This window comes from Neoarius graeffei, chromosome 22 (genome assembly GCF_027579695.1).
Source record: "Neoarius graeffei isolate fNeoGra1 chromosome 22, fNeoGra1.pri, whole genome shotgun sequence".
NCBI classification, from domain to species: domain Eukaryota; kingdom Metazoa; phylum Chordata; class Actinopteri; order Siluriformes; family Ariidae; genus Neoarius; species Neoarius graeffei.
The window spans coordinates 5,717,792-5,741,517 of record NC_083590.1 but is presented as its reverse complement, the minus strand read 5'-3'; the positions used below and the strand labels follow the sequence as shown (position 1 = coordinate 5,741,517).

Genomic DNA, 23,726 nt, shown 5'->3' with positions numbered 1-23,726 from the left:
TTCACTCCTGAGTCTCCCAGATTATTAGAGGTCAGATCCAGGTATCTCAGGTGTGAGGGGTTTGATCTCAGAGCTGAACTCAGAGCAGCACAGCCTTCATCTGAGACACCACACCGCTCCAACCTGCAGAGACACAATGACACACACTTCATCAACAGATTTCCATCTTGGTTTAATACTGACTTTAAAGATGATGAGTGTAAAATTAATTTTATTATTCAGAATGTCATGAGGATTTAATATCACCTGTTTATTCTCATTAACAGTGTCATTAATAATGATAATACTGAGTGTTATATTGAGTTTCTCTCCTCTGTTGTGTGTGATATTAAACCATCAGCAGCTGAAGCTGAACAGAGAACAGCAGAGAGACCATGAACTTTAATCAGAGAGAGAGAGAGAGAGAGAGAGACTGAATCTCAGATGGGTCTCTGCTAGACTTATAGTGCACTAGACAGGGGCAATAAACTTGTTTCTCCGTCGTCTACACAGTGCATTTATAGAACTCTTTAGATTTATATTATTGGAGAATCAAGGAAGTAAACAAAGATCATTCCATATAAATCCTACAAACATTCAGCCACTCGTTCTCGAGACAGCGTGAGAACAAGAATCTCACACAAATGGGAATAAACACCAAAGCATGAAGACAATAAAATTAACGCTTCAGTCCTTGAAAAAAATCTCCCAGTTTTACGGCCCAATGTGCGAGCAGCACCCAAAACATACTCACCCGAAAAACAATTCCACTTGCCCAGAGCTTGATTTTATTTTGGAGAGGACAGAATGCAGTGGATTTTTTTAATAGGTGAAGCAGCATCATTATGATAAATCCACAAAACCATCACACCAATATATGCAGACACATTCAGAAAGAAAAGTTCTAGTAGTAGAGGAATTCATAATTTAGGGCATATTAAGCTGTGGAGAGTTTTGAATGAGTATAATAATAATAATAATAATAATAATAATAATAATAATGCTGCAGCTTTGTTTCTGTTATCAGAGGAACCCAGTCCTGTACAAAATGTCACCGTGGAACCAGAGTGTAGAAATGAACCTACAGTTCAAGAGAGTTCTACACACACACACACACACACACACACACTGAACTTTACAACAGCTGCACACATGTGAAACAGAAATAAATCAACTAAAGCAGGAAAAAACTATTTTAGATAAAACTTTTATTGTCCGTTACACACTGATCAACCTGAGTGACTCAGTTGTGCTTTTGAACTGAAAATAAATGAAAAGGGAACTGAACATTAACCGTTTACTGAAATTATTATTACAGGGTGATTATAGTTACTATATAACTACAGCTACAACTGGAATGTGCTGATTCTGTTAGCGTTTGTAATTATTGTACCGACCACTATTAGATAAAATTAAAATAAAATCTTACAATACTGTTTGAAAGTCTAGAGCAAGATATTTTGTTATTTTACAAATAATGACACTTCAGATATTGTTTTAACAATAATAAGCATCGCTGTATAAATGACAGAGTGCAGATAGCTGTGTAACTACATGTCCGTGGGGTTATTGAGACATGGATGGGTGGGGATGAGATCTAGCCCACAGTTTAGGTCAGAGCCCTTTGAGAGTAAATGCTTTGGCTTTCACAACATTCTGTTCCCAAAAACTGATGTCGGGAAAAAGTCTTTACACAAAGAAGGTTTTCTTGCTTCTGTAATTTTTTTAAACTGTTCTTCTGTGTCGGGACTCTTCAGGAAAAAGAATGTCTATTCCAACGTGCAGCTAATGCTAACGCTCGGCTACAAATCTGCACCATCACTCCCGTCGTTTCGGGGAATTCTGCACGGATCAGAACCGCTAATAAACTCTCATTTCCGTGTATATCTATCCTGCGCTTCTTTCTGACTAAGATTGTCCAAGTAATCCAGTAGTAGAACTTTTTTAGCTGTAGTTTTCTTCGGACAACAGCAACAGACACTGGACATCTCCACTCGGCTTCAGTATGTGAACAGCCAATCAGCACGTCCCGTATGTGTTTATGATTTTTATGTCACGATTTACAACCAATGGGAGACACCCTTTATCGGCTGTCCACCAATCACAGGCTCCCGTGCCACAATGGCAGAATGTTGATAAATATTTAGAAAATAAAAATATTATTACGAAATATATGAAACCATCAAAAACAATAAAAAATGGTAATATATATACTGGTTAGAGGTAAGGAACCTTATTAAGTGATATCGTTTATTATTAACTCCATTCGTGATATAAAAGTTTCAAGTTTGACACCTCAACCGCGCTGCTGGCACACGATGTCCTTGACCCTCGTCGCTCTGAGCCAGCTGGTATAATTACGTCATTGCGTGGACCCCTCTGAGCCGAGCTTTTCCAGTCCACTCGAACACGCATGCTTCGACAAATTATAACCAAAAACAAGGAAATGTGAATGATTTCCTCCAAATATTTTTGTACTTTTATATATTGCCATGTTGATGAATAAAACTTAACACATTTCCCGTGAAACAAGACGAGCTACTTTAGACTGGTTCCCTGCTCTCTTAGCGCAGAGTGAGGATACAGTCCATGTCTCTGACGCTTGGTAGGATTCATTTTATTCAGGAACCAGTCCAGGAAAACACGATTTTCAATAGACACAGGTGAACTTTGTTTTGAGGAGGAGTCAGATGTCACGATGCGTGATTCACTTTGCATAATAATAATAATAATAATAATAATAATAATACTTGAACTATGCAAATATTTTAACAGCCAGTGTGGATGTCTGCATTTCTTGATCCCAGATAATGTTTCTACAGATGAGAGATGAACACGACAAAGCTGAAGGAGGGAATATTTCAGTTTGGACACAAACGTGTTTAAAAAGCCGGGAGGTCTTTCCCTGCACTTCTAAAACAACTGAGTTCGTTCAAATGGAGTTAATCTTTAGTGAACGGTGATAAATGACACAGTGAACAGTAAAACAGTACAGAAACAGTAGCAGCAGTTCAGCTCCTAGCTGTTTTTGTCGATAAATGGTTTAGTGCTCGCTCCCGCGCGTCACCGCTCCGTCCCTCACACTCCGTTTAAGAAATCTACATTTAAACCATATTTTTGTTTTGATTCTAGAATCTTGTGTAGATATCGAAACGTGCTCTAAATAAATGTTTCCCCTCTATCGGTGCAGTTTCACGATAAATGGAGATGTTCGTTATTCAGGCTGTCACTTTTTCCTCAAACATCAACTTCACCGAGATCAAACCCAGAAACCCTTCACTTTGGCCACGCCCATAAACAGGAGGTGCAGAATTTTCATTGCAGTTTTGTGAGAAAATATCAAATTCTCCAGACATCTGCAAACTCGTGCAGTCAGCAGCAGCACCATCTCCAGCTGTAAACGTCGCCGTGACATTATGACGTCGATGTAACGTTTAAAAGTGTAAATGGTATTTGGACTGTGAACAGGTTCGCTGGGAATAACAGGTTGTTAGTTGCTTCTCTGTTCCAAGTCCATCAACAAATCAAGAGACTCTGCATTTCAAATAAACGTTACAGCTCATAACATGAAGACCATAAGACGGCTTTCACCATTAACGTTAGCCAACTAGCTAGCTAACTTCCTGAGATGAACCTTCATCCAGTGAGCCGACCTGCTTCCTCTTCACACGCTCCGACAGAGAGGATGTGCTTCCATACCAGCTAAGGTCAGCTTTACAAACTGGGTCATTCACAACCTTTCCTTTCAGAGTTCAGTGTGAAAAGCTCCCACACTTTGGAGGTTTTTGTTTTTGAATCTGCCTTCGCGCTTTTGTGAATTTCTCTCCAGTCAGCGCGAACGTCAAAGCATTCCAAGTTAGCGCGAAAAACACACGTGATGATGTCACCAACTAATCAACTATTACATCAGTTGGGAACTAATTTGGTCATCAGTTTTAGTCGACGAAATTGATTACTCGTTACACCCCGAGTGAACAGAAACAATCTTCCTCCTCAGGACACTGATGATGAAGCTAAAACCTCTGCTTCAGTCTCACTATTAGAGAATGGGTCTTACTGAGGAGCAGGTCATGTGACTCTCAGAGAGATGATCTTACCCCAGTGTCTCCAGTTTACAGTGAGGATTCTCCAGTCCAGCACAGAGACGCTTCACTCCTGAGTCTCCGAGTTTATTACGGGACAGATCCAGGTCTCTCAGGTGTGAGGGGTTTGATCTCAGAGCTGAACTCAGAGCAGCACAGCCTTCATCTGAGACACCACAACCCTCCAACCTGCAGAGACACAATGACACACACACTTCATCAACAGATTCCCATCTTGGTTTAATACTGACTTTAAAGATGATGAGTGTAAAATTAATTTTATTATTCAGAATGTCATGAGGATTTAATATCACCTGTTTATTCTCATTAACAGTGTCATTAATAATGATAATACTGAGTGTTATATTGAGTTTCTCTCCTCTGTTGTGTGTGATATTAAACCATCAGCAGCTGAAGCTGAACAGAGAACAGCAGAGAGACCATGAACTTTAATCAGAGAGAGAGAGAGAGAGACTGAATCTCAGATGGGTCTCTGCTAGACTTATAGTGCACTACACATGTTAGGGTTTTGCTGGGATTCGAACCTGGTTCGTTGGTGTGATAATCCAGCAAACCCCCACTAGGCCACCAGGGGGATGACTCAAATGCAGAGGCGTGAGGCGGAAGTAGAAAAAGAATCAAAAGGTTTATTTAAACTATATACACTATATACAGGGCAAAACAAAAGACAAAAAAAACACCAAAGAGTATAATCCAAAAGAAAAGCAAAGTGCAAAAATACAAAAGCTAAGAAGATCAAAAAACACAGTACAAAGGAAACTGGAGATAAACATAACAGCACAAAGACTCCGTGACAAGAGGACTGAACTCAGGGGTATAAATAGACAAACTGATTAAGGACACAGGTGAAGATAATTAGGCAATTAACACAAACACAAAACACAGGAACAGTGGCGGCCTCTAGAGGCCAAAATAAACACGACATGAAAAGGAAATAACAGCGGCCTCTAGAGGCCAAAACAGTCCTAGTCCTAACAGGACCCCCCCCTCTAGGAGCGTCTCCTGACGTTCCCAGGGCGATCCGGATGGGCCGAATGGAAGTCCCGACATAGTTCTTTATCAAGGACATCCCGAGCAGGAACCCAGCAGCGCTCCTCAGGACCATAGCCCTCCCAGTCCACCAGATATTGCAACCCGCCGCGGACCCGGCGGGAGTCAAGCAGGCGATTCACAGTGAACACAGTCTGCCCCTGGAAGATGCGGGGGGGTGGGGGGTTCCTAGGGGCAGGGGCATACGTAGACGTCAGTACGGGCCGTAACAGGGAAACATGGAAAGTGGGATTGATCCTCAGAGACCGGGGCAACTGGAGCCGGTAGGAGACAGGGTTCACCCTGCGCACCACCTTGAAGGGGCCAATGTAGCGAGGAGCAAGCTTGCGGTTCTCCACCCGCAGTGGAAGGTCCTTAGTGGACAGCCAAACACGCTGCCCAGGGCGGAAAGCATGTGCAGGTCTTCTATGGCGGTTGGCCTGAGTCTGGTTGGTTCTGGAGGTCTGTATGAGGGTCTTCCTGACCTTGCTCCAGGTCTTGCGACACCGTCTCACATATTGGTTGACCGAGGGCACCCCCGCGTCCTCCTCCTGGTCCGGGAACAGAGGTGGCTGGAACCCGAATTGGCACTGGAATGGCGACAGCTTGGTGGCCGATGACTGCAGGGTGTTGTGGGCGTACTCCGCCCATGGCAGCCAGGTGCTCCACGATGTCGGGTTATCCATAGCCAGGCCTCGCAGGGTGGTTTCCAGGTCCTGGTTGAGCCTCTCCGTCTGACCATTGGACTGTGGGTGAAACCCAGAGGAGAGGCTGGCAGTGGCTCCGATGACCTTGCAGAACCCGTGCCACACTCGGGAGGAGAACTGGGGCCCTCGGTCTGAGACGATGTCCTGTGGAAGACCAAAGACTCGGAAGACATGATTAAACAAAGGTTTCGCAGTTTCAAGAGCAGAGGGGAGTTTGCACAGTGGTATGAGGCGGCAGGCCTTGGAGAATCTGTCAACTAAGACCAAAATGACCGTGTTACCTTGTGACTCAGGGAGACCCGTGATAAAGTCGACTGCCACGTGGGACCAGGGACGCCGGGGAATGGTCAGAGGATGCAGGAGACCCTGGGGACGCTGTCGTGGGTTCTTGGTTCTGGTGCAAACCTCACAGGACAGGACAAATGACCTTACTTCCTTCTCCATGTTAGGCCACCAGAAGCGTCTTTTCAGGAAGTCCAGGGTCCTCCGAGCTCCCGGGTGGGCGGTGAGAGGGGAAGAGTGACCCCACTGGAGAACCTTGGCCCGGGCTTGATGTGGGACGTACAAGAGGCCTGGTGGCCCCGTCCCAGGACCGGGGTCCTGGCGTTGGGCTCGTCGGACAGCCTCCTCAATACCCCAGCGGACAGGGGCCACAATCCGGGACACAGGGATAATAGGCCCGACTTCATTCTCCCTGTTAGTGGCAGAGAACAGTCTGGACAGTGCGTCAGGTTTGGTGTTCTTGGAGCCGGGGCGGTATGAGAGGGTGAAGTCAAACCGACTGAAAAACAGGGCCCACCTAGCCTGTCGAGGGTTCAGTCTCTTGGCTTGCTGGAGGTACTCCAGGTTCTTGTGGTCAGTCCAAACCAGGAATGGATGTTGTGCTCCCTCCAGCCAGTGCCTCCACTCCTCAAGGGCCAGTTTGACCGCTAGCAGTTCTCGATCCCCCACATCGTACCGGGACTCAGCAGGACTCAGGCGGTGGGAGAAGTAAGCGCAGGGGTGCAGCTTTCCTTCCGAACGTTGAGAGAGCACCGCGCCGACACCACTGTCCGAGGCGTCCACCTCCACGATGAATGGTTGGGAGGTGTCCGGGAGAACCAGAATGGGTGCCGTGCAGAAGCGGTCCTTGAGGTCTTTGAACGCCTTTTCTGCCTGAGGAGACCAGCCATAAGATCCACCTGTCCCTTTGGTGAGGTCTGACATGGGTGCTGCCACAGAACTGAAGTTCCTGATGAACTTGCGGTAGAAGTTAGCGAATCCTAAGAACCGCTGAACCTCCTTAACGGACTTGGGAGTAGGCCAATCCCGGACGGCCAGGGTCTTGGCAGGGTCCATTTGGAGTTGGCCTGTCCGTACAATAAATCCCAGAAAGGAGACCTCGGGAACATGAAATTCGCATTTCTGGGCCTTGGCGAACAGATTGTTCTGTAGCAGCCTCTGGAGAACCTGGCGGACATGGTGGCGGTGCTCCTGCACGGTCTTGGAAAAGATAAGGATGTCGTCGAGGTAGACAAAAACGTATAGGTTAATCATGTCCCTTAAGACGTCGTTGATTAGGGCCTGAAAAACAGCTGGTGCGTTGGTGAGTCCGAAGGGCATCACCTGGTATTCGTAGTGCCCAGACGGGGTGTTAAAGGCAGTCTTCCACTCGTCTCCCTGTCGGATACGGATGAGGTGGTATGCGTTCCGTAGGTCCAACTTGGTGAAGACGGTGGCGCCTTGGAGCAGGTCGAAAGCAGTGGACATCAGCGGAAGGGGATATCGGTTGCGCACAGTAATCTTGTTCAGGCCCCTGTAGTCAATACATGGTCGAAGCCCCCCATCCTTCTTGCCGACAAAGAAGAAGCCGGCACCAGCAGGTGAGGTGGAGGGTCGAATGAACCCAGAGACCAGGGCGTCTTTGAGGTATTCCTCCATAGCCTTGCGTTCTGGCTGAGAGAGGGAAAACAGTCTGCCACGAGGAGGGGTAGTCCCAGGGAGCAAGTCGATGGCACAGTCGTAGGCCCGGTGCGGAGGAAGAACGGCGGCCCTGCTCTTGCTGAATACCTCCTTGAGATCCCAGTACTCTGTGGGAACTTGAGATAACTCGGTGAGATCAGGGGGCTCGGCAGGAGACACAGGAGAGCTAGAGAGCAGACAAGAGGCATGGCATGCAGGGCCCCATTCCACAACCTGGCTTGTTACCCAGTCTATGCGAGGGTTGTGGCGAGTAAGCCAAGGAAGGCCTAGAATAACTGGGAACTCAGGTGAAGGAATCAGGTGCAGGGATATTTCTTCCTTGTGACCTTGAGACTGGAGGAAAACTGGAGAAGTAACTTGGGTGACTCTTCCATCACCTAACGCTTGGCCATCGAGGGCAGACACAGACAGTGGGACTTCAAGAGGTGCAGTCGGAATATTGATGCTTTGGGCGAAGTGAATATCCATAAAGTTCCCAGCCGCCCCTGAGTCTATCAAAGCTTGACAAGAGTGGACAGACTCACCCCAGGAGATGGAGACCGGGATGTAGATTCCTTGGCCAGGGAGTCCGGGAGAGAGGGTAGGCCCCGTCACAACCCTCCCTCGGCTGGACGGGGCGGTCCTTTTCCCAAGAGTTCGGGACATGATGCTCGGAAGTGACCAGGCTTGCCACAGTAGATGCAGCACTTGTCCCTCCTTCTGCGCTCCCTCTCAGATGCGGAGAGGCGAGTACGACCCACTTGCATGGGTTCTGGACAGTCACTGAAGGAGGTAGACGGTCTCCAGGTAGAGGTAGGGAGGCTGGGGGGGCTCAAGGCTTGGTGGCGTTCTCTCATCCTGTTGTCCAGACGAATAGCATGTGAGATGAGGGTTTCGAGGTCACTTGGGCATCCAATAGAGGCCAGACCGTCCTTGATGGGGTCAGACAGACCATGGTGGAAGGCTGACACCAGGGCAGTCTCGTTCCATCCACTTACTGCTGCGAGTGTTCGGAACGAGATGGCGTAATCTGCGACGCTTCCTCCTTGCCGGATGGACATGAGCTTTCGGGCTGCGTCGGTACTGATGTCTGCCTGATCGAAGACCCGAAGCATCTCTTCAGAAAACAGCTGGAAATCAAAGCACTCAGGTCCCTGTCTTTGCCAGATAGCAGTAGCCCAGGCTCGCGCCTTACCAGCTAATAAGGTGATCACAAAGGCAATCTTGCGGCGATCCGTAGTGTAGGTGGTAGGCTGAAGCTCAAAGGTGAGTTGACACTGGGTAAGGAACTCTCGGCACTCACTGTGCTTGCCGTCATACCTCTGTGGTGCAGGAAGGCTGGGTTCGCGAGGTGAAGAAGGCAGCATTGCAGGAGGCACTGGAGCAGGAGTGGGAGCTGGATCAGGAGCAGGAGATGCAGGCAGAGATGTCAGCTGTGCCAGGGTTTTCCCAATTTGCTGAAGCAGTTCCTCGTGGCGAGCGAGGGCCTCACGTTGGCTGGTGAGCGTACGTCCATGAGCGTCCATGGTCGCTCCGAAGCGTGTCAAAGCTGCCATAATTCCCTGAAGGTTGGCCGGGTAGACAGTTGAAGCAGCCTCTGCTGAGTCGGTCATGACGGAGTCTTTCTGTTAGGGTTTTGCTGGGATTCGAACCTGGTTCGTTGGTGTGATAATCCAGCAAACCCCCACTAGGCCACCAGGGGGATGACTCAAATGCAGAGGCGTGAGGCGGAAGTAGAAAAAGAATCAAAAGGTTTATTTAAACTATATACACTATATACAGGGCAAAACAAAAGACAAAAAAAAAACCAAAGAGTATAATCCAAAAGAAAAGCAAAGTGCAAAAATACAAAAGCTAAGAAGATCAAAAAACACAGTACAAAGGAAACTGGAGATAAACATAGCACAAAGACTCCGTGACAAGAGGACTGAACTCAGGGGTATAAATAGACAAACTGATTAAGGACACAGGTGAAGATAATTAGGCAATTAACACAAACACAAAACACAGGAACAGTGGCGGCCTCTAGAGGCCAAAATAAACATGACATGAAAAGGAAATAACAGCGGCCTCTAGAGGCCAAAACAGTCCTAGTCCTAACATCACAGGGGCAATAAACTTGTTTCTCCATCGTCTACACAGTGCATTTATAGAACACTATAGATTTATATTATTGGAGAATCAAGGAAGTAAACAAAGATCATTCCATATAAATCCTACAAACATTCAGCCACTCGTTCTCGAGACAGCACAAGAACAAGAATCTCACACAAATGGGAATAAACCCCAAAGCGTGAAGACAATAAAATTAACGCTTCAGTCTTTGAAAAAAAATCTCCCAGTTTTACTGCCCAATGTGCGAGCAGCACCCAAAACATACTCACCCGAAAAACAATTCCACTTGCCCAGAGCTTGATTTTATTTTGGAGAGGACAGAATGCAGTGGATTTTTTTAATAGGTGAAGCAGCATCATTATGATAAATCCACAAAACCATCACACCAATATATGCAGACACATTCAGAAAGAAAAGTTCTAGTAGTAGAGGAATTCATAATTTAGGGCATATTAAGCTGTGGAGAGTTTTGAACGAGTATAATAATAATAATAATAATAATAATAATAATAATAATAATAATAATAATAATAATAATGCTGCAGCCTTGTTTCTGTTATCAGAGGAACCCAGTCCTGTACAAAATGTTACCGTGGAACCAGAGTGTAGAAATGAACCTACAGTTCAAGAGAGTTCTACACACACACACACACACACACACACACACACTGAACTTTACAACAGCTGCACACATGTGAAACAGAAATAAATCAACTAAAGCAGGAAAAAACTATTTTAGATAAAACTTTTATTGTCCGTTACACACTGATCAACCTGAGTGACTCAGTTGTGCTTTTGAATCGAAAATAAATGAAAAGGGAACTGAACATTAACCGTTTACTGAAATTATTATTACAGGGTGATTATAGTTACTATATAACTACAGCTACAACTGGAATGTGCTGATTCTGTTAGCGTTTGTAATTATTGTACCGACCACTATTAGATAAAATTAAAATAAAATCTTACAATACTGTTTGAAAGTCTAGAGCAAGATATTTTCTTATTTTACAAATAATAACACTTCAGATATTGTTTTAACAATAATACCGTAAATCCTCTAATACTGGCCTGTATTCCATTACTGGCCGGGACTCTAATATTGGCCGGTCTCGCTGTCGGAGGAGGTAAATAATGGCCGGACTCTAATACAGGCCGGGGCTATAACCAACGATGTTTCTGAGATCATAGTGGCCTTACACAATCGTTCTGATCTGAAAGACAATTGTGATCAGTGGCGCCGCCAGGCGTATGGCCGTATGCACTAGGCGTACCTTGGGGAGAGAGATATTTTTTTTAATTATAATTGTTACCTGAATGCTTTGGCAATGCAACATAATTTGAGAAAGAGAGAGAGACAGAGAGAGAGAGAGACGTGTGTGTGCCGGCACATTTGTGTGCTTCAGGAGTGGGCGGGGTGTGCGTGACCAAGAAAGCTCATTGGTCAATGCAGATATACTTTTCTTGCACCACTGAGATTCTCTCCAGTTTTGAGAAACGGAGACAGACAATCGTCAGTAGTCAGAGCTTGTGCGAGAATTTATTGAGAAGCGAGTCAAAAATGAGTAAACGAACCCTGAAACAAACAAGCTTGTTTCAGACTTTTACGAAAAAGTCCAAAAGCAGTGATCCAGGGGTGTCATCTGCTTGCCAGTCCTCTCCAGTATCAGCTAGTAACACGGCACCGGCAGCTTCCACTCCTCCGCAACCGAGCAGCAGTACGCTGCAGCTGGATGCTAGCTCAGTTCCTTTGAGGGAATTGCCTTCATCTACCTCTGAGTTTGAAACTAGCCATACATCCAGTGAATTTCATATAAGAACACCTACATCTCCCCATGTCCCTTACGATCAGAAGTAGATGGTTGCTCCACCTTGCTGACAAACGAGCCATCAGATAGCTTTACTAATGAGCCACGAGTCAGCCCGCTATCACTGACATCAGATTTATCAGACATAGGGAAACTTCAACCAGATGCCTTAAAATGTGCACCGGACTCTGTAAAGCTCAATGTCCTACAGAACCGCTTCAAACCAGACAGAGGGTGGGTGGCTCCTTCTACTCTGATTTTCGGTAAACTCAGAAAAATACCCGAGGAGTTTTTCAGCGAGTCTATGTACCCCACGTTGCGCTACAGTGTGTGTCAGAGTCGTGCGTGCGGTAGTGCTGAGCAAGTTCACTAGATTCTAATCGAGGCTATAAAGAGTTTATTGTCGTGTGTAGTTCACATATGTTGTTCAAATATCAGCCTGTGTTCATGGAAGGCTATTGTTCAATTTCAAGTTAAAGTTCTATCGTTGTTTTGTGTATAAGCCTATAGATCGACTCTTCATAGAAACTGCAGCACGCAAGCGTTTTTTTTTTTTTGGGGGGGGGGGGGGGGGGGGGAGATTACACCGCTAGTGCGTACCTTACAGTTCAACCCTGCAGGCGCCCCTGATTGTGATTACCGGTAGGTCTGGTGGTAACCAGGCAACCAAGCATCAACCTATTTTATAGGTTCAAATAGACACAAAATCTCATTTTTATTCATTCCACTGGTAGTCTGTTTTGCTCAAATAGAAATAGAGGCCTGCCTCTAATTCTGGCCTCCTTCCAATAATGGCCTGGACCAAGATGCACTTGAGTGAAATAAAGGCCCCGGCCTATATTAGAGGATTTACGGTAAGCATCGCTGTATAAATGACAGAGTGCAGAGAGCTGTGTAACTACATGTCCGTGGGGTTATTGAGACATGGAGGGGTGGGGATGAGATCTAGCCCACAGTTTAGGTCAGAGCCCTTTGAGAGTAAATGCTTTGGCTTTCACAACATTCTGTTCCCAAAAACTGATGTTGGGAAAAAGTCTTTACACAAAGAAGGTTTTCTTGCTTCTGTAATTTTTTTAAACTGTTCTTCTGTGTCGGGACACTTCAGAAAAAAGAATGTCTATTCCAACGTGCAGCTAATGCTAACGCTCGGCTACAAATCTGCACCGTCACTCCCGTCGTTTCGGGGAATTCTGCACGGATCAGAACCGCTAATAAACTCTCATTTCCGTGTATATCTATCCTGCGCTTCTTTCTGACTAAGATTGTCCAAGTAATCCAGTAGTAGAACTTTTTTAGTTGTAGTTTTCTTCGGACAACAGCAACAGACACTGGACATCTCCGCTCAGCTTCAGTATGTGAACAGCCAATCAGCAGGTCCCGTATGTGTTTATGATTTTTATGTCACGATTTACAACCAATGGGAGACACCCTTTGTCGGCTGTCCACCAATCACAGGCTCCCGTGCCACAATGGCAGAATGTTGATAAATATTTAGAAAATAAAAATATTATTACGAAATATATGAAACCATCAAAAACAATAAAAAATGGTCATATATATACTGGTTAGAGGTAAGGAACATTATTCAGTGATATCGTTTATTATTAACTCCAATCGTGAAATAAAAGTTTCAAGTTTGACACCTGCCCACTTCAACCGCGCTGCTGGCACACGATGTCCTTGACCCTCGTCGCTCTGAACCAGCTGGTATAATTACGTCATTGCGTGGACCCCTCTGAGCCGAGCTTTTCCAGTTCACTCGAACACGCATGCTTCGACAAATTATAACCAAAAACAAGGAAATGTGAATGATTTCCTCAAAATATTTTTGTACTTTTATATATTGCCGTGTTGATGAATAAAACTTAACGCATTTCCCGTGAAACGAGACGAGCTACTTTAGACTGGTTCCCTGCTCTCTTAGCGCAGAGTGAGGATACAGTCCATGTCTCTGACGCTTGGTAGGATTCATTTTATTCAGGAACCAGTCCAGGAAAACACGATTTTCAATAGACACAGGTGAACTTTGTTTTGAGGAGGAGTCAGATGTCATGATGCATGATTCACTTTTCAGAATAATAATCTCATCTCATCTCATTATCTGTAGCCGCTTTATCCTTCTACAGGGTCGCAGGCGAGCTGGAGCCTATCCCAGCTGACTACGGGCGAAAGGCGGGGTACACCCTGGACAAGTCGCCAGGTCATCACAGGGCTGACACATAGACACAGACAACCATTCACACTCACATTCACACCTACGCTCAATTTAGAGTCACCAGTTAACCTAACCTGCATGTCTTTGGACTGTGGGGGAAACCGGAGCACCCGGAGGAAACCCACGCGGACACGGGGAGAACATGCAAACTCCACACAGAAAGGCCCTCGCCGGCCACGGGGCTCGAACCCGGACCTTCTTGCTGTGAGGTGACAGCGCTAACCACTACACCACCGTGCCACCCCAGAATAATAATAATAATAATAATAATACTTGAACTATGCAAATATTTTAACAGCCAGTGTGGATGTCTGCATTTCTTGATCCCAGATAATGTTTCTACAGATGAGAGATGAACACGACAAAGCTGAAGGAGGGAATATTTCAGTTTGGACACAAACGTGTTTAAAAAGCCGGGAGGTCTTTCCCTGCACTTCTAAAACAACCGAGTTCGTTCAAATGGAGTTAATCTTTAGTGAACGGTGATAAATGACACAGTGAACAGTAAAACAGTACAGAAACAGTAGCAGCAGTTCAGCTCCTCGCTGTTTTTGTCGATAAACGGTTTAGTGCTCGCTCCCGCGCGTCACCGCTCCGTCCCTCACACTCCGTTTAAGAAATCTACATTTAAACCATATTTTTGTTTTGATTCTAGAATCCTGTGTAGATATCGAAACGTGCTCTAAATAAATGTTTCCCCTCTATCGGTGCAGTTTCACGATAAATGGAGATGTTCGTTATTCAGGCTGTCACTTTTTCCCCAAACATCAACTTCACCGAGATCAAACCCAGAAACCCTTCACTTTGGCCACGCCCATAAACAGGAGGTGCAGAATTTTCATTGCGGTTTTGTGAGAAAATATCAAATTCTCCAGACATCTGCAAACTCGTGCAGTCAGCAGCAGCACCATCTCCAGCTGTAAACGTCGCCGTGACATTATGACGTCGATGTAACGTTTAAAAGTGTAAATGGTATTTGGACTGTGAACAGGTTCGCTGGGAATAACAGGTTGTTAGTTGCTTCTCTGTTCCAACTCCATCAACAAATCAAGAGACTCTGCATTTCAAATAAACGTTACAGCTCATAACATGAAGACCATAAGACGGCTTTCACCATTAACGTTAGCCAACTAGCTAGCTAACTTCCTGAGATGAACCTTCATCCAGTGAGCCGACCTGCTTCCTCTTCACACGCTCCGACAGAGAGGATGTGCTTCCATACCAGCTAAGGTCAGCTTTACAAACTGGGTCATTCACAACCTTTCCTTTCAGAGTTCAGTGTGAAAAGCTCCCACACTTTGGAGGTTTTTGTTTTTGAAGCTGCCTTCGCGCTTTTGTGAATTTCTCTCCAGTCAGCACGAACGTCAAAGCATTCCGAGTTAGCGCAAAAAACACACGTGATGATGTCACCAACTAATCAACTATTACATCAGTTGGGAACTAATTTGGTCATCAGTTTTAGTCGCGGCGGCACGGTGGTGTAGTGGTTAGCGCTGTCGCCTCACAGCAAGAAGGTCCTGGGTTCGAGCCCCGGGGCCGGCGAGGGCCTTTCTGTGTGGAGTTTGCATGTTCTCCCCGTGTCCGCGTGGGTTTTCTCCGGGTGCTCCGGTTTCCCCCACAGTCCAAAGACATGCAGGTTAGGTTAACCGGTGACTCTAAATTGACCGTAGGTGTGAATGTGAGTGTGAATGGTTGTCTGTGTCTATGTGTTAGCCCTGTGATGACCTGGCGACTTGTCCAGGGTGTACCCCGCCTTTCGCCCATAGTCAGCTGGGATAGGCTCCAGCTTGCCTGCGACCCTGTAGAAGGATAAAGCGGCTAGAGATAATGAGATGAGATGAGTTTTAGTCGCCGAACTCGATTAATCGTTACACCCCGAGTGAACAGAAACAATCTTCCTCCTCAGGACACTGATGATGAAGCTAAAACCTCTGCTTCAGTCTCACTATTAGAGAATGGGTCTTACTGAGGAGCAGGTCATGTGACTCTCAGAGAGATGATCTTACCACAGTGTCTCCAGTTTACAGTGAGGATTCTCCAGTCCAGCACAGAGACGCTTCACTCCTGAGTCTCCGAGTTTATTAGAGGTCAGATTCAGGTATCTCAGGTGTGAGGGGTTTGATCTCAGAGCTGAACTCAGAGCAGCACAGCCTTCATCTGAGACACCACAACCCCACAACCTGCAGAGACACAATGACACACACTTCATCAACAGATTTCCATCTTGGTTTAATACTGACTTTAAAGATGATGAGTGTAAAATTAATTTTATTATTCAGAATGTCATGAGCATTTAATATCACCTGTTTATGCTCATTAACAGTGTCATTAATAATGATAATACTGAGTGTTATATTGAGTTTCTCTCCTCTGTTGTGTGTGATATTAAACCATCAGCAGCTGAAGCTGAACAGAGAACAGCAGAGAGACCATGAACTTTAATCAGAGAGAAAGAGAGAGAGAGAGAGACTGAATCTCAGATGGGTCTCTGCTAGAATTATAGTGCACTACACAGGGGCAATAAACTTGTTTCTCCGTTGTCTACACCAATGTTTCTCAATCACTGTGCCGCAGCACATTAGTGTGCCGTGAGAGATCATCAGGTGTACCGTGGGACATTATCCAATTTCACTTAATTGTTCCGAAAATTATTTATTTACTGCAAATAATTTGTCTTCGTTCGTCTATGCCAGCGACGTATAGTGACCGGCAGAACAATTAAATACTCTTCCAATAGATGGCAGCAGGTAGCTAATTAACCTGTGTATCTACCTGTTGCCATTCAAACAATAGAATTAGTAATGCTTCGGGTGTGACAGCGGTGATAGCGATAGCAGGGATGAGAGTTTTCTGCTTTTCGGCGGATTTCCGCTTTTTCTGAGTAAAAATCGACCTTTTTATATCATGCCAAATCAGTTGAGATTTTTTTTTTCATTTATTGAGGGGGTTGGGGTATGTTCCTTCGTGATACTCAAGCGTAATTCATTCCTACGACGATGTTACATGCAGAGGTGGAAAGTAACGAATTACATTACTCGCGTTACTGTACTTGAGTAGCTTTTTTGTGTACTTATACTTTTTCAAGTAATTTTTAAAGAGTGTACTTTTACTTTTCTTAAGTATGTTTTCTTTTAAGTAGTGTACTTCGGTACATTTTACATCACAACCGTTACTGAGTAAAAAAAATAAATAAGTAAAAAATAAAAAAAGGTTAAAACGGAGAAGGGGAAATGCGTTCTGGAAATGAATCACGGGAAGACAGTTGTCGCGCGCGCGAGTCTCACACAGACGATGGTGGACATGCACCGGCGCTTTGGGGGGGGGGGGGGGGCTTCGGGGGGCTCAAGCCCCTGGGCCACAGCCAATCAGGGGCCTTGTAATATTAATAAAATAATAAACTGTCAGAATCGTGGGCCTACATTAATGTACGGATAGAAATAAGGTTAGAAATAAATGAGCGCACAGTAGCCTGCTGTAAGAGACATGGTGGATGTAGTTCGCGAAATGAACACCCACAACTGGACCAGAATAAAATGTAACAAAATGTAACGTTACGCACGAAAGCGCGCCAAAGACTGCAGACTACTGAGACACAAATTTCGAGGCTTTGAAAGATGAAGCGTTCACATGTTAGCGGGGCGCATAAAAGGAAAAAAGAGAGAGATGCAGGTAACGATAGAATCGTTGCCTAAAGTTACAGACTTTTTAAGGTAAGGATCACCAATCTGTTCAGAATATCAGCTACTTATCAGTTATCAGCCTACCAGCAGCTAGGCTATGTGCAGCTAGGCTAGATATGCTATGATCTGTCCAACAGTAAAATAAATCAGTTGTGATTTGAATACGTGTCGCGTGATTTGAGTTATAATCCTGTTAGTATAATAGCATATTTCCATGGGGATAATAAAATGTCTAAAATGGCATCTACTGAAGAAATTGATGAAAAGATTGTAGGCTATAATGTTCACAGTTCGGGCAGCAGACAGAGTAAGCATACTGAGGGGAATAGCAATACAAAGCTAGCGCAGATCCACATTTCTCGCTAGCTGTGTTGGGTGTGTTGTTAACCCATGTGGATTTAAGTGAAATACTTGAGAAGTTCTGTGGTCAAGACAACGTTTTAAGGTAAGGACACTTGATTATTAATGTTTACCCGCCGTGGCTTGTTGTTGACGAAAGGCCCACATGATTTTGCCTTATGCAGCTACTGCTAGCGTCATGCTTTGAACTAGGTTAAGCTCATTTGCGCTAAAGGATGGGTTTATTGAAGGACTTTGATGTAGCTAGTTTCTTTTTAAAAAATCGTACGCTCAAAACAGTATGCCCGTGTTCATCATGTTTAACTTTTTTCTTGATGGAGTGCGTGAAATATTGTTGAGTGGTATTTCGATGCAGTCATGTCAAAAAGGCAGTTGAATGCACGGTCTTATTCAAGGAGAAGGAAGACTTGCATGATGCTTGAACATAGATTGGTAAAACAGACCCTAGCAGGACTTGGTTTCGTGTATTTCGGTCTGTAGAGTTATGAGTTTGGCCGCGGTCCATGGTGTTTACGTTTCATGTGGCTGCCGAGCCAAGTACCTTCATCATCATCATCATGTTCCCCTGTCAAAAGTTAAACTCTGTAGGGGTGCTTCTGCTGTAGCAGTTGCAGCAGTTGCTCAAAGTTTGATTTGTCCATCATCATACGTCTTATCTGTTGGGTGTCTATGCCCAGCAGATTTTCCCATTTCGTCCATTTGTAACCATTTTTGTCAAACAGGAGTTGCTTTTGCACTTGGTTATTGCCCATCCGGCAAACGTGAGCAATATATTTTAGTTGTTGTACGTAGCAGGATAGTTTTATACCCTGGGTTCCTGTCAGTTTCCGGAGGTCAGCATTGGACATCTTGTAGCTCCAGTCTATATCTTCATTTGTAGTGTTCTTTTGGTCAGGGGCATTCTTTCGTTTATATCCACCTTTAATCATTTTTCTTAGGAAGCCGTGCCACACTACCTCAATTTTGTGAATTTCACTGGATGATAGTTGCCATGCCTGTGTGCTGTACAGGAGACGAGATCGAACGCATGCCACTAGGAACTTTATACGGGTTTTTAGTCGTATTCGGTGGTCGGTTAGAACGTGTTTCAGTTCATTCCATTTCATGAATGCAGCACTTATCCTAGCATGCAGGAAGTGTGAGGATTCATCACAGTTGCTGACATTATAACCAAGATATTTAAAGGTGCGGACGTTTTTAATATTAGTGCCGCCAAGGGAAATGATACTTGGTTTACATTTGATATCCTCATTGACGTTAAAAGCCATTGTTTCTGTTTTGACATATGATATTTGTTAACCAAAGCGGGTGTAGGTCTTATCATACAACTGAAGAATATTCTGAAGCTCCTCGATGGATCCAGCGAGTATGGCCTGATCATCTGCATATAGAATCTCTGTTATGCAACCCTCTCCTGATGCTCGTGCTTTCGTACGCATTTCTCTTGTGGATACCTCATTTGGAATGCAATATCTGAACTTGAAGCCTGTATCTGGGTACAGTTTTGATATCTCATGCTGTGCAATCCTGACAACAAAGTCCATATAGATATTAAAAACTGATGGCGATTCTAGGGCACCTTGTCTTGCAGTGAATGTTTGTTTTCATGCCGCCGAGCTATTTTTATGTATTTTATTTTTTAAAAGGACTTGTCTGTAGGTGTGTGTGTTTTATGTTTACAACACATAGGTCTACATTAGCGCACGCGCGCTTGTGTGGTTATCTCTGGCCATGCCCCTGCGTGAAAGTTACGCAGTATCACTGTCCTGTCCGTGGTAATAATCAGAACCGGCTCTGTAATGATAATGCGCGCGTTCTTCTCTCCCTCTGTGGTCGGATGTGTTGAGCGATGTGAGCGTGGGCCTTGCGCAGCTACGCTGAGCCAAACGTAACCTATCGTAGGCTTCTAGGCTAATTACGCGCTTACACTGTAAATGCTTGACACGTATTGCAAATAAAATAAGAGTGTTTTCCTGGCCAATGGTAAGGGGAGGGTTGACAGGTAGCCTATGAGGGGCCTAGCCCCTGGGCCACGGGTGTTGATAAAGCACCCCTGCGGACATGGAGGAGACCGAGGAACCTATGGTGGACGACCCTGCAGAAAACACAATTTCTTCCAGTAATGAAGTGCACCCCTGGCCCTACATACGTGATCACTTCAGCTTCGTAGAGAAAAGGGGTGACAGTTTCATTATGCAATGCAGATTGTGTGCCCAAGAAGACAACCATTGCGGCATACAAAAATTCAACGTCTAATCTGTGCAAGCATGTTGAGGTAAGTATTGTCATTGGCATCATAATCACGGGCGCAGATAGAGGGTGGGACGGGTGGGATTGGTCCCACCCAGATTTAAATTCACCTCGTTCGGTCCCCCCCACTTATAGGGAGGAAAAAACGTCTATGCTGCCTTTCTTTGCATAAGGCAAACCTCACGGAAAAATCAAAAGACTAATTACCATTCGGTTTATTGAGGTGCACAGCAGTGTATACATAGTTGCAACAACTCACATAAAACAAAACAAAGACTGATATTCGGTTGGTTGAGCTGCGCAGACTGCACAGGTTGCGAGCTCAAGCTTGGTTGCTATGGTTACCCACAACAAGTTTGACAGGCATATCGGGGTTGGGGTTGGTTTGCTGGCAGCTTTGTCCCCCCCAGTTTTTTGTCCCCCCCAGTTCAAAAAACGTATCTGCGCCCCTGATCATAATGTTTCCTTTCCATAGTAAAACCGACAATAGGCTGGTTATATTCCAAAAGTAGTGGATGGCATTGCTAATGTTGAAGTAGCAACCTGTTGGTACTGTAACATAACGGTAACTAGTCTGTTATTCGGTTGGCTAATCATGCAAGCAAGTTAGCTCGCCAACCTGACGTGATCAGTCCTCCTACCATTCTACATCCAACAGGCCAGAAAGGAATACTAAGCAAAACAAATAATGTTTGAATTGAATTGTTCAATAACACACAGTGCACACAGGCAAGCTACGAGATTCCGGTGCAACATTTCACTTTCATATTTCGTGTACAATGCTTTGGGTGGTCAGGGCGATGTAAACGACATGACCGTGTGTATTGACCTTTTTTGTTTGTCTCAGTTTTAATGCAGCATTATCCTAAGCATTCAATTTGATACACTTCCTTTAAATAAAACATCTGGGTTGAGATGTACATATATCCTTGTTTCCTCTTCTTTTTCATTTTTGCACAACACAATGGAGGCAGAAAACACCCATTGTTAAAAGTAACGTTTTACTTTTACTCAAAGTATATTTTAAATGATCTACTTTTTACTTTTACTTGAGTAGATTTTTTATCGGGTAACTTTACTTGTACTTAAGTAAAATTTCATCAGAGTAACAGTACTTGTACTTGAGTATAATATTTTAGTACTCTTTCCACCTCTGGTTACATGTTTACATTTTCGCCATCTTTAGTCTCGCCAAGTCTCGTGGTAGAATACGTGTTATCTGTAATTGGCCAAAACATCGATGGCGAGAGCATGATAGCCAATCATAACAGCTCTTACAAAAGAGAGGACTGACAAGCTTTTGTTTTTGGCCAAAAAGCTGAAGAAGTTGAAATGATCAAATGAAAATGAGAAGTGACTGTGAACTATAAATCATTGTGTAAAGTGTACATAAACATTATCCCATAAACTTAGCATTCGTTTGATTTAATACATTGAACATGTATATGATGGTCAGTAAATCTGAATTAATGCTGACAGTTTGAAAACTTAAATATTTCAAAAGACTTCTTGAAGAAATCATATGCAACTAATGAGGACATAGGGAGAAAAGGTCAGTCACCCTAAGAAATTTTATTTCATATGTGAACATTTTGATAATTAATAGAACTTAAGTTTAATGTGAATTTAGTTTGTCATTTTTGTTGATCATGAATTATAACCATACCCTTGAATGTAGAATGTGATTTTATTTTGAATTCAAACAATACTCCTATTGATTTGATACACATTTTCATGTAAATATATAAAAAAGACAACAGATATTTTTTATCTGCTACAGCTCAGATTGCAGGAAAAGTGGTTTGTAAGGCCTTCTTTTTCAAAATTTTCCTGGGGGGTATCCCCCCCGTTGGCTTTGGCTTTATACACACACACACATTTTTGTTTGGTGGTGTGCCGTGGGATTTTTCAAATGTAAAATATGTGCCGTGGCTCAAGAAAGGTTGGGAAACACTGGTCTACACAGTGCATTTATAGAACACTATAGATTTATATTATTGGAGAATCAAGGAAGTAAACAAAGATCATTCCATATAAATCCTACAAACATTCAGCCACTCGTTCTCGAGACAGCGCGAGAACAAGAATCTCACACAAATTGGAATAAACCCCAAAGCGTGAGGACAATAAAATTAACGCTTCAGTCCTTGAAAAAAATCTCCCAGTTTTACGGCCCAATGTGCGAGCAGCACCCAAAACATACTCACCCGAAAAACAATTCCACTTGCCCAGAGCTTGATTTTATTTTGGAGAGGACAGAATGCAGTGGATTTTTTTAATAGGTGAAGCAGCATCATTATGATAAATCCACAAAACCATCACACCAATATATGCAGACACATTCAGAAAGAAAAGTTCTAGTAGTAGAGGAATTCATAATTTAGGGCATATTAAGCTGTGGAGAGTTTTGAATGAGTATAATAATAATAATAATAATAATAATAATAATAATAATAATAATAATGCTGCAGCTTTGTTTCTGTTATCAGAGGAACCCAGTCCTGTACAAAATGTCACCATGGAACCAGAGTGCAGAAATGAACCTACAGTTCAAGAGAGTTCTACACACACACACACACACACACACACACACTGAACTTTACAACAGCTGCACAAATGTGAAACAGAAATAAATCAACTAAAGCAGGAAAAAACTCAGCTCATCTCATTATCTCTAGCTGCTTTATCCTTCTACATGGTCGCAGGCGAGCTGGAGCCTATCCCAGCTGACTACGGGCGAAAGGCGGGGTTCACCCTGGACAAGTCGCCAGGTCATCACAGGGCTGACACATAGACACAGACAACCATTCACACTCACATTCACACCTACGCTCAATTTAGAGTCACCAGTTAACCTAACCTGCATGTCTTTGGACTGTGGGGGAAACTGGAGCACCCGGAGGAAACCCACGCAGACACGGGGAGAACATGCAAACTCCGCACAGAAAGGCCCTCGCCGGCCACGGGGCTCAAACCCGGTCCTTCTTGCTGTGAGGCAACAACACTAACCACTACACCACCGTGCCGCCGCAGGAAAAAACTATTTTAGATAAAACTTTTATTGTCCGTTACACACTGATCAACCTGAGTGACTCAGTTGTGCTTTTGAATCGAAAATAAATGAAAAGGGAACTGAACATTAACCGTTTACTGAAATTATTATTACAGGGTGATTATAGTTACTATATAACTACAGCTACAACTGGAATGTGCTGATTCTGTTTGCGTTTGTAAATGTTGTTCCGACCACTATTAGATAAAATTAAAATAAAATCTTACAATACTGTTTGAAAGTCTAGAGCAAGATATTTTGTTATTTTACAAATAATGACACTTCAGATATTGTTTAAACAATAATAAGCATCACTGTATAAATGACAGAGTGCAGATAGCTGTGTAACGACATGTCCGTGGGGTTATTGAGACATGGAGGGGTGGGGATAAGATCTAGCCCACAGTTAAGGTCAGAGCCCTTTGAGAGTAAGTGCTTTGGCTTTCACAACATTCTGTTCCCAAAAACTGATGTCGGGAAAAAGTCT

The 23,726-nt window shown here is 44.1% G+C and overlaps 2 protein-coding genes across 3 annotated transcripts in view; one reads left to right on the top strand and one right to left on the bottom strand.

The window, feature by feature from the left end:
- Positions 1-23,726, top strand: part of LOC132870554 (NACHT, LRR and PYD domains-containing protein 3-like) — a 524,974-nt gene that overhangs the window by 205,469 nt on the left and 295,779 nt on the right. The window lies entirely within an intron of this gene.
- LOC132870553 (NACHT, LRR and PYD domains-containing protein 12-like) overlaps positions 1-23,726 on the bottom strand; it is a 502,785-nt gene that overhangs the window by 434,339 nt on the left and 44,720 nt on the right. For both annotated transcript variants that reach the window (XM_060904226.1, XM_060904230.1), the window contains exons 5-6: positions 15,904-16,077; positions 4,077-4,250 (exon numbers count right to left, since the gene is read on the bottom strand). In XM_060904226.1, the coding sequence (XP_060760209.1) occupies positions 4,077-4,250; positions 15,904-16,077 (348 nt within the window). The remainder of the gene's footprint in view (positions 1-4,076; positions 4,251-15,903; positions 16,078-23,726) is intronic.